General features: G+C 40.2%; 1 protein-coding gene across 1 annotated transcript; it reads right to left on the minus strand.

Annotated features, from left to right (window-relative positions):
- Positions 1-788: 788 nt before the first annotated feature.
- On the minus strand, positions 789-11963 carry LOC134353607 (homeobox protein DBX1-like). Its single transcript, XM_063061724.1, is given in 8 exon segments — positions 789-1130; positions 1133-1218; positions 1220-1419; positions 1725-1927; positions 3696-3794; positions 4630-5004; positions 11170-11220; positions 11869-11963. Coding segments are annotated over 8 exon segments (1137 nt in total). The 5' UTR covers positions 11948-11963; the 3' UTR covers positions 789-1086.
- Between the last annotated feature and the right edge of the window lie 290 nt (positions 11964-12253).

Raw genomic sequence — 12253 nt, forward strand, 5'->3', positions numbered from 1 at the left:
GTAACATCTCACACTTGCCTGCATTAAGTTCAATCTGCCATTTTAAGCCCATTTTTTCAGCTAATGCAGAACCCTCTGCAAGCCATGATGGCCTTCCCTGTGGTCCACTCCACCCCCAATCTTGGAGTCATTGAGTCACCTGGGACTATACTCGCTGTAATTCAGAAGAATGAAAATAGGATCTTATAGAAACATATAAAATTATGAAGGGGATAGATAGGATAGAGGCAGGAAAGTTGTTTCCACTGGTAAGTGAGATAGAACTGGGTTATATAGTCTCAAGATTCAGTGGAATTGATTTAGGACTGAGATGAGGAGAACAGCTTTTCTCGGACAGTAGTGAATCTGTGGAATTCTCTGCCCAGAGGACCAGTAGAGACTACCTCATTAAATACATTCAAGACAGAGTTCAATTCTTGCATTGCAGAAAAATTAAGGCAGGTTGGTGGAGCTGAGTCCAAAGCCAGATCAGCCGTGATCTTATTGAATGGCAGAAAGGCTAGAGGGGACAGATGGCCCACTTCTGCTCCCATTTCTTATGTCCATATGTTTTTAAATGGAAACTGTGATAATAAACCTAATTCTGATTTTGATTCTGCAGGATTTACATGCTTGGATGCCCCCAGTAATGATCTTCAAGACTACTTGTTCCCCAAGGCAAGAGAACTAAAAATGTCTGAGAGACACAACTTCCATATGTTTAAACACATCTCATAATACCTACTTTTTTATTTGGTATTATACAAAACATTTAAGATATAAACATTATGCATCTATACACTGCGGCATACAAAATAAAAAAACATTTCTTTATAAGTTATGACCACAAAGGCTACATTTTCAAGTTAAGTCATTAAACAGTTTACAAACTTTTAATTAGAATCTAATCAAACTATATGTATAGTCATTCATAATACTCTTGGTATAAAATATTCATTCAACTCATTATTTGTACAAAGGCTGTGTGCAGGTCACTGAAGCCGTGCAAAGCTGGCCTCACTGGTAAATGCAAGTCTGGACTGTTTCCTTCCTATTCTGCAAGCAACAAGCCACGTCCATTCACAGAATGATTCGGAGGAGATGCATTTATGAAACGGTTATTTCTTCGTCCTCGTCCTCCTCCTCGGAGAAGTACATGTGTTTGTCGGTGTGCTGGTGTGAGATGAGACGTAGGTGCGTGTCCATGCTCTTGAACTCTGGTGATTGACATATGGATGATTTGGGGCTGTCTCTGCACCCCGTTTCCTCCTCGTCCCCCGAGTGGAGGCTGCAGGGAGACGATTTCCCCACGTCACTGAGATCGGGGTGTGGGTTTAACTTCGTGGGCAAAGTCTGCTCACGGCATCCGCCAGCAGACAGCAGTTCTCTCTCTTTGGAATTTCTCCATTTCATCCTTCTGTTCTGAAACCAAATCTTCACCTGATAAGTGATCAAAAGTAGTTACTTCTTAAAAGTTATCTCAGGAAGAATGAGCCAACCAGGCAACGGTACTTTCTCCGCGAGTAACCTATCGTTGCTACTTCGAGTTTGTCATGGATGAACTCATAGTCAGGGAGCACGAACCCATCTAATCTGTGTCTACCGTCCATTTGCACTAATCCTACACTAATCCCATCTATTCTCCCCATATTCTGCCGTATTTTGCCCTGGAAAGGGTGAGCAAGTAAGTGAACAATTTCACAGGCCCGTGCCTAACTGATCTGTGAATACGCGTTGTGAATTACCTGGGAGTCTTTCAGTCCCAACTTGGCTGCCAGTTTGCGTCGATCTGGCTTGCTGATGTATTTCTGTTTCTGAAACATTTTCTCCAACGCTTTCCTCTGGACATCGGAGAACACAGCTCGACGGAGCATCCCTCTCCTGGGCTTCCCCCGAGCGGCCAGTGGCCAAGAGAAGGTGCCGGGGATGGGGACCACAGAGGAAGAGGCTGAAGGGAAAACAGTACAGTTACTTAACCTCGAGAAAAGGAAGTCTCCAATAATATTGGCCATATGACGGTATTAAATCACTTGAAAAGCTGGGGACAGCGGGTAGAGTGAAAGTTCGCGTACTGCACGCAAACGTACGTTTATAAACAGCCAGTATATGCATACTTCAAAGTCATTCATGATGATATTCTTTAACTAATTCCAACGTTATTTTTATTACGCCTTATCTCTACCTGGACACTTAAATAACTGGGAAAAAGTTTAATAAAATAAATTTACTGGCACGCGTATTGTGTGAAACCTGAGAGGAATAGGTGATAAACCACTTTCACTGGTTTCAAATGGTCTGATTTATAAAAAGGGAGAGTCTCTCCTTCTGAAAGTGTTAATAGCAGACAGAAAAAATTCTAATGAAGCGTGAATGGTAATTGTGTAGTAATGAACTAACAGAAAAAGACTGAGGACAGGCTGCTAAAGCCATATATTATTGGAACAAAAGCAAACTACACATTCACAATCTTAACAGAATTGCACGCCAAGATCATTGTGCGAATACTGATTACTGCAGACTTTCACTCCCCCCCCAAAAAAAAACAAGCGGAGATGAAAAGCCATTTAGAAAGCTCAAACACTCCAAGTTGTTTTTCTGTTGAAACTTTCAGCTTGTGAATAAAGGCGGCGAAGGTCTAATTGTCGTCGATTTGGGACCAAAGTTCCTTCCATAACGTTAAGCTGCTTGAGACGTGTCAATTAAAAGTGGAAGGCTGTCACCAGCGACTGAAATCGAAATACTTCATTGGTAACAAAGGTGAGTGGGGGCGGGGCGGCCGTGAATAGCCAATGCAAAATCGATATTTTTTTAAAATAGCCAATGGTTTTACATATTTAAGTTGGACATGGATAACGCAGTCTGTGTTGAGTAGGAAACGTGTTTTGAACGGGAGTATGGAATGAATAACATATTGATTCGGAAATTTAATGTTAATTGTCGTTAAAATTAGTTGTAAAACAGAGTTATAGTTTACGTATATGGTGTTTGGTGTAGTTATCTTCCCATTCATAAGTACTGCTGGCTTTGAGAATCTGAATATAGATGAAATCAAGACGGATCATTAGATTGTACTTTGATTGATTCTCACTCGTTCAACAGAAAGCACCAGTTCTCACTGGCGTGTGAGTGTTCCAGCGTTAAAACATTGGTAATTTGTTTACAGGAACCTCCTCTGAACGCTATATTAACAGGCACTGGAGTTTGGTTTAAAGTTCACCTGAAGGATGCTTGTGGGGCTGGGATGCGATGGAGTGGGGGTAGATTGGGGTGGTGGTGTTTGGGAGGGGGGGGAGGAGGAGGGAGGGGTTGGTGTTAGTACCCGGTGCTAAGACTGCGTGTGGTTGCTAAAAATGAAGCAGCGATTGGTCACGGTCTTCAAAGCTTTGTTAGGAATCAGTAGTGAACTGCGGGGCCCTGTGGGAAAACCGCGGCCGTGCAGCGAAGCCAACAGTCCTTCTGAGAATGGACCCGCCTCGAACTTAGTGCGTGACAATTTCTGCTAATTTGTAGATCATGGAATCAGAGCAGAATGTCAGCCGTCACTGCTTGTGCTAAATAGGGCATCAAATAACCGAGACTGATTTCGAACCGTTGTACTTCTAACAACCTCTGAACTACACTCTAACCCCCGGGACAGGCTGCGAAATATTGGCTCAATATGCGTGAAACAAGAGGACCACGAGCGTCCGCGCGGGGGTGGCTGAGGGGGCACTTACCTGGGAAGTAGGAGGAGCGGAGGAAAGGCTGGAAAGATCCCTCGAAGTAAGGGAAGAAGGCTTTCGGCGAGATCCCTTGGATCAGTGGAGGGGAAGTTTCTGGAAGATAGCAAAAGGAATCTCAGAACGCGCACTTTTAACCACACCTTTAAATCGTGATTAAATAATCGCTCAGCCAAACAGCAGTGTATAATTACGGAATTAGCTATCCCATTAGCTGGGTAAACATACATTATTTTGTTTTCTGGGATAATTTTACGCAGCATTTAGATGACCATATATAGTGCTTAATTAAATTTGTACCGTCTATATTAAAATAAACGCTACCGTATTTAGAGACCTATATATCGATTTTTGATCAACTCATTTTGAACGTAGGTAATCGCATATTTAGTTAACCGTATACTATAAAATAGCAATGTTGGGGTGAAATAAATCTAGATAGTAAAATTGCAATATTTGGACAACACACCTCATTTAGACCGTTAGATAATCGTGGATTTGTTTAGTTAATCATAAAATGTATTTTGATAATATTATCAAAGTACATTATGGCCTCCTGAGCGACCATACTTAGGTAACTTTATATTGCACTACAAATAATATTCAAGTGACTTTGTCATGTTAACCTTAGATCAATGTTATAAATATCTCCTATCTTGTGAACTGAACAAGGAAAACACACTAAATAAGTTTTCAGTAAAAAAAAGTTGCATTGTTTAAAAATAGTTTTCTTGTGACGACTATTTTACTTGAAACACTTTTTATTCTGTTTAAGATATTACAGAAAGGAGATAATTATCTTAAAGTTCAATAGGAGATTTGCAGTTAGTACTTCACCCACTTCGCGTAAATTATATATATATATATATATATATATATATATATGGTTGCATTGCTCTTCTGGCTGGCATTTAAGGAAGAAGGCACTCACCAGTTCTTGGGGTTGACGAGAGGATGGCGTGCACACCAAACTTTAGGTAATTGGAATCGCTGCTTGTAGAAATGGAGGTATGAGGGGAGCATATTCCACTTGTAACAGAGCAAGTCGTACTGACTTGTTCTGTTGTCACCGGGCTTGGGCTGGTGGTGGGTTCGGAAGTTGATGGAGACAGTGTGGCAGAAACAGATCGGGGCAGGTAACTGGCAGGCCGACTGATCTTCAGCAGATCCTCCACCAGGAAGCTCGCTCCCATTGCGTGCGAGGAAAAAGCTGACTGCAAAGACTGGGGGAGAGTCAGAGTTGGGGTTGGCCTCAAAAGCCCCGGGTACATTGCTGAAGGAGCAATCACACTTGGGAACATCATATCTGCAGCAGTGAGAGAAACAAGAGGGAGAGAGAGAGAAGGAAAGAGGAAGAGAGAGGGAGAGAGGTTCCAATCAATCCTATTCAGCAAAGAGCTTTTTACCCCCACTTCCCTTTCAGTAAGATCCAACTAACACCTCCAGCACTTTTCTACCATCGCCTCCTTCTGCCTGATGTGTTTTATAGTAGACAGCCTGGGTAAGTCTTTTGAGATGTGACAGCTTTGACAATGAAGTTCAACAAAGTTCTCCACATGAGTTCCTTTCACTCGGAGCTTCTAGCTCGCTGATTGGTCCATTAGAGCAATTTATGATTGGATTAGACTTCATAAGCAAGCAATCACAATGGAGCTTCAACAAAGAAGGTGTAGCCATTAATTCGGAATACCGACCGCCTCTTTTGAATACACTGCCGTAGGATTTGAGCTGGTTTTGTTTGGGTGCAATACACACAGGCTAATTAAAAGACAATTTTCCAAGTTTCCAATGACATTTTCCTCGTTTGAAAGGAATTATGAAAAGAAAGCACTAAATTTATTTGATACCCCCGCTGGGCCAACAAAACTGGTCAATAAATATTCATATCTTACACTATAATCTCCTTGTGAAAGGGTTCTTGGGCTGGCAGAGTGAGACATTTAAACAGCAGATTGTTCGCAAGTAATGGAAACAAATTATATTTATATAAAATGCAATTTTCAGTCGAAAGCACCGCTAATTGAAATATAATAAAATATATTTATTGCGCTTAACCTTTCTAAAGTCCCAAAAGCCTAAACGGCTAGAAGCACGTTTTGTTGATCGTATTCTGCAAGTAAATAACATTGTGCAATAGTTAACAATTACACAAATTGTGAAAATAAAACACCGCTTACAGAGAGATCGTTTCACTTTGAGACGTTGAACACATGATTTAACTCTATTGGAACGCAGCTCAAAAATTAAACTAGGCTCATTTCATTACAACGGAACAAAAATGCTATAAAATATCTTGATCCGACGCTTAGTTTAAAATGTGTTAGTTCAGAATCTATTTTTGTTTCATGTTTCATGGGTGCTTGACGATACATAGATAAACAGTTAATAGGCTTTAAAAAAAGGCGTGGAGTCTTATTTTAACGGAGAACAAAACCTCGTCTAGAATCGATCAAATTGGTCTTTAGCGCAATAACAGATGTGTAGAATATTAAGATTAACAAAAAAAAACGTACACTAGTTTATTCTTAATAAGCGACGGCAAATGGACTGTAGCCACGTTATCCCATTAACCGCGGCAACAGCATCAACTGTCACCATCAGCTGTGTTTTTATTTACTCAACACAATGCTTCAAAATCGTGTTAGCCGACGTTCAGCAGCTTTACTTTTATATAAAACACGTTTTTTTTTGGCTGCTCGGTGTTCGGCATCAGCTGTAGATTATCCTTACGTAGTTTCTTTAACACACAAAGATGCATCCCTGGTGTAAACCCATTGAGAATCAAACATTGCAACTGAACTTCAGCAGTGGAACTTGGAAGAGATATTAATTCATATTAAAATGAAAAAGGCATTTAAAAAGGTGCCCCAAGGTTAACAATCGAAAATCTCGTTATGTTTTTTTCGGATATGCAAATAGATATTTCGCCCTATTTTACACTCCATTTTATATTATAAAAAGTATGTTGGAAAACTAAGACACAAATCAGCCCATTTCTGAATGGAGCACCGGGGATTTAGCTGATACAGTTAGAAACTGAGAGACACAAGGGCTCAAAACCAACTTTTAAAAACTTGACATCGGGAGGGTGTTTTGTTCCTGTAAAATGCACGGCTGTATTTGCGACTGGCGAGTTTATGCTCGCTTCAAGAGAAAATCTTGCTCATGAAATGGTCTTGTTGTTTTATTAATTAGGGATATGCGTAGTTAGTGGGCAGGATCACAGTTCTGCTTTGAAATCCGTATAGTTTCGGGAGATGCTGTTCCCAAATAAGCACTTAGACTTGCATTGACTGAGCAAGATGGTTAATCGTTGTAATATCGAACAGTATTGGGGAAACCCAGATACACGTTCATTTGGATGAGCCCGGCCAGGTGCAACACGTTGTACCGAAATATCCAGCATGAAACGGAGTAAAAATATCTCTCGGGAAATAAATCAAAGCGACATCGCTAATCATGTACATTTTCCAAGTTGATAAAAGCGACCCTTTAAAACTATTACAGATACACTCATGCAATTGTGTGTGAGGGGTGATTCGGTCCTTGAATCTTTTAAATCACTGCTTATTTACCAGCATATTACAAATGTCAGCTAGAAAGGGAATAGGAACGTGATCTGCAAGAAACAATAATTATTTATAATCAATATAATCAATAATTATTAGAAAACAGAATCATCAGACAAATGGAGTAAGAGCATTGGACTTTAGTGGCCAGTTCGGTTTAAATGATCAATCAGACATTTTATTTTGTCTCTTCTTCGTACAGCTATTTTACCACGTGCCTCGTTCTCTTTTTTTTCTCGGGCAATCATTCTGCTTCGATCCATTGATGACGATGATCCATTCAATTGGCAACAAGCACCGTCTAAGTTGAAGAAAATCACTGAAGGAGTGTATGAAAAAAGTTAGGGGGGAGAATGGGAATGGAACGACGAAACATTTATGAGATTCGGATGACCTAATCCTAAAATGATCAAGCAAATCAGAATCCTGTCATGCGTGGGTCGAAGCGGAGTGATTGTTCGTGAACAGGGAGAGGGGGTTGGGGGGGGGGAACGAATTCGAATCCTTAACATGGTAAACTAGCTGTACGGAAATCAGGACAAAATAATCTCTGATTGATTGCCCAAAACAGTGCGATCTGGTCACTTAAAGATCAATACTCTTGCCCCATTTGCCGGATAATTTTGTTTTTCCAGTAACCATTGGTTCTGGCGCTTTCATTTACTCTGCATTGTACCTATAAATTCCACAGTTGCGCCTGTGTATAGGCCAACCGCTGGCAGTTTCTCGGCACTAAATCAGGATAACGACATTAACTGGGAGGTTGGGTCAGGCCCACGCTGTGACACACGTGGATGTAGACGCTCTGGGTAAGGGCCTGTGCCACACTCTTGACAACTTTCAAAACAAAAATCCTGAATCTCTAAGGGAGGGGAAAAAAAGGCACCAAACAAGCATTCAAAGCAAAATAAAGCATAAGCAGCAATGAAATTTGACTGAGATTTATTTTCGACAGATTTTTGAAGGTTCCCTTTAGAAGTTCGTGGTCCTTGATGAGATCTGTGACTAATGTTGTTTGACCTATGCTCGTCCTTTTTGTTCGCTGTGCCATTCATGTTGAGGGTAGTTATCTCCATTTTTTTTAAAAAAAGAAAAAAGTCACTCGGTTTCTTTGTAGGGCTGAACAGAATTTTTTTAAAAGAGAAGAGTTTACGGAAGAGACAGTTTCTTTAAAATTCAGGCCGTTGGATTTAATCCCCATGAAATTGTCTGGCAGGCGCACGGTCGGAGCAGAGGGGGGAAAAAACTGGTACCGTCAGTTTACATTCGCATTAAACTAAAGGCGCCTAATTCACCTAACGGACTTTTAAGTATCATCATTTAATAATAAATCACCTTGGCGCCAAACCGTGACCAAGCTGTAAGATGAAAAGTATATTAGAACTGGCAGCCTCTTGAGGTTAGGAAAAAGAAAGTTACTTTGGAGTATGATCGCTCAACCCCACTACATTGGCAGAAAGCTTCATTTGCGGTTTATCTATAGCATATGTTGGTAGTGTAGTATTTTGCAATTTGAGTCGTCTATAATTCCATTGTCTGTAAATATGATAAGATAAATTATGATGAGATAAATTTTGATGAAATGAGATAATCTCATGGGATCAATTCATTCTCGTTTTGATTTGGTGCAAATCAAGCCCGGATGCAGCATAATACGAAAGGAACACATCTTTATTGTGATTTTCGATTTATTCTGAACAGTTTGTTGAATATTTGCATATCTCCTTACAATTTCATTTGTCGCCTTGAATTCGATAGTCCTATCCGTATGAAAACGCACCCTCTCCGTTGTCTTAATTTCCTGCATTATCGACCCAATTGACCTCCTCTCACCCCGCCTTAAGAGGTTTCTACGTCAAAGTATGCTTAATCCTCATAGAATTAATCCTAAAGTTACTTGATACATTTGAGCTCACTATTAGACTATAAATGAATCCATTTAAAAATCCTTATGCATCTGTTCACCCAAAACTAAGTTTAAGAAGCATCAACCCCACATTTCTTCCTCCCTCACGCAACCGCCCCTTAACATCTTGCTGTAAATCTCGAAGAGTTTCTGTAGAGCAAATCATGTCAAAGTCCGCTGGTGTCAGTGAAGACACAGCCACACCTTGCAAAAATTTGGTTAGATCTTAACCGCGCTCTTAATAATTTAGAACTACTGAAATTGAACCAAAGGGTGGAAAAAATATTGAGCCAACAGTTTATACGATTCTAGTTAGAAACATGTCATTTTCCTTTAAGAAAGTTCTCGCAGTGATGAATAATTTCTTTGAGTCCTTTCTGAAGCCGTCTTGCCTTGTCTAAATGGGAGGGAAAATCGCCAGGTCAGCAAACGACACTTCAATGCCCTTACCGTCAACTGGAACTTGCGGCTAACTCAGGCGCATGCTCTCCAGTGATGAGGCACAACCGGGGTAACTCAGAGTCGCTCACAGGATGGTCTGTCTTACCTGATGAATCCACTCCACTGTAAATGGTGCCTTTTATATGAACAAGTGTAAAACCAAAACTGTTAACGTTTAAACAACCTCTCTTAAAGAGGTCCTCGTCAATTTTATTGTTTATAAAACACAAATTAGAAGTCTTGCACAATTCAAAAATTTATTAAATCAAAGGTTCATCTATATATGTCTATTATGTAGAACAATATCGGTCAATTTTAGAAATGGGATCATCTTGAGATATGATCTGGTATATAAATTTAAACTTGGTACTTTAGGACTTGCCAAATTACGCAGGCGTCTCTCCATTGCGCTCTCGTCAAGATCTCCCTCTCTTTTTGCGTAAAAACAGTTAACCACCTGTCAGGCTGCAGCACAATAAGTGCGGCCAATAGAGCTTTTCATGCATGTGTAATATATTTGTTCGCCCATTCACTTAATGAAGCTGATAAATGTGAAGCAAACAATCGTCAAGTTAATCTATTTAGTAAAATGTTTTAAGACTTTCAGACTATGTTAAGAAGGTAGTGTTGCCCACATTTTCATTCAAATGCGCCATCCCCGTGCGTGCCTTTCAGTGCCAAAGGACAACATTCTTGCGAATATAATTTATTATAAATGTGCTTTTAATGGGTTTAATTCGCACGGCCAGCTGTTTTGCGCTATTTGGTAAGCAGAAAACAAACGCGGAGGGATAGAAAGCTAGTTAAAATTAGTTTCGGTCACTGAGGCTAAGCCATATTTCCTGCAAACCATCTGCTTGATTGACACAATAGAAGGATTTTCGGGGGGAAGGAATGAAAGCTGAGGGTCCAACAGTTAGTATTTTCTTCATTTCATTGTGAAGGTAAAGAACCTTTAACTGTATGCGTCTTTACCTTTCCACTACAGAATCAGGTTTAATATCACTGGCATATATCATGAATTTTATTGTTTTGCGGCAGTTACACAGTGCAATATATAATAAAACTGCACAGTAAAAAAGAAATAGATACGTATATAATTAATTAAGGGTAAAAAGAGAGCGAAAATAATGAGGTAGTGTACATTGTCCGTTCAGAAATCTGATGGCGGAGGGAAAGAAGCTGCCCATGAAACGTTGAGTGTGTGTCTTCAGGCTCCTGTACCTCCTCCTTGATGGTAACAATGAGAAGAACGCATGTCCTGGGTGATGGAGGTCCTTAATGATGGATGTTGCCTTTTTGAGACGTCGTCTTAAAAGTCCCTGGCCGTAGAAAAGTTAGAACAACGCATATTGCAGTTTTCCACGGTAACGCTCTATTCTATTAGTGGTTTGACCTATTACAGATCTTTGCTAAGTTTGGCACTATATTCAATCGCTTCAGTGTTAATGAAACTGAAAATATCAAGCCACGTCTCAGGACGTAATCTAAAGCAATGCACAAGAATGACATATATGACCATAAACTTATGAAGTAGCTTGACTAGTTTACTTACCGCATGACTGGAAGTCTCTTAAAGTGTTAAAGACCAACCTGTGAAGGGTACCTGACAGAAATATATAGGGAAAAGTCTGTTAAATTGCGAAGGGCGCCGTGTATTGCATCTTTGGTGGGATAAAAGAACGATTCTGAAATAATGCACCGCTGGGCCGAACTTTTCCGCAGTGATATTCACTGAAAGAAGGGCTATATCCATATTGGACATTTTACGACCTCAAGACATCCCAAACTAATTGGAGAATTGTCGTTATTGCAATGATTGAAAGGGAACAGTCAATTTACGCATGGCTTGTTCCCTTAGAAAACATCGGGCCAATACGTTAGGGTTAAAGCTGCCAAATATTGGTAAGGGTATCTAGGTTGTCCTGCTAAATCCTGTCAATGAATCTTGAATAATCATTTTAGAGGACGACAGGTTTCAGCCCAAATAAGACACCATTCTTGCCGCAGAGCTTTCCCCAGTGTACTTGGGAGGCAACCCTCAGTCTGTGTTGAAATCTCTGAATTGGAATTTGAACGCAAAGGAGATCGAACTGTTTTTGATCCACGCAATTAATTTATCACCAACTAGTTTCTGGAGTGAATGTTTCTCTCTACATAACTTCAGAATCCTTTGAATTTTAACTTCCGTATCTTAACTTCCAAAAACTGTTAAAACGGCGACCTCTCTTCTTTAGAAAAAAAGATTACTCACCAAAACACTGAATTAGTTCAAATTCCCATGAAGAGATCTGAAAACAAGCGGAGATGGATAGACTGCGATTAGAGGCCATAAATGGCTTTCTTCTGCTCCTAGCGCTTCATAGTTTGTGATTAGGGGAGGTTCCAGGTAGCATCGGAAGATTAGGATTTGAGCGGGCAAAAGTCAAGAGAAGAAATTTGTAGTCGTAACATAAATAGAAGTGTTTGCTGCTGTGTAAAACCCGAAAAGCAACTCGACTTGGCGTCTTCCTCTAACTTCTAAGGGCAAATCAAAGACAATATTGAAACACATGTTAGGGAAACTGGACGGGTGTCAAATTATCCATTAGCCAATTTCAATTCACATCGTCGGCTGTGCATAAAGGCTATTTTTTGTC

This window comes from Mobula hypostoma, chromosome 11 (genome assembly GCF_963921235.1).
Source record: "Mobula hypostoma chromosome 11, sMobHyp1.1, whole genome shotgun sequence".
Classification (NCBI taxonomy): Eukaryota; Metazoa; Chordata; class Chondrichthyes; order Myliobatiformes; family Myliobatidae; genus Mobula; species Mobula hypostoma.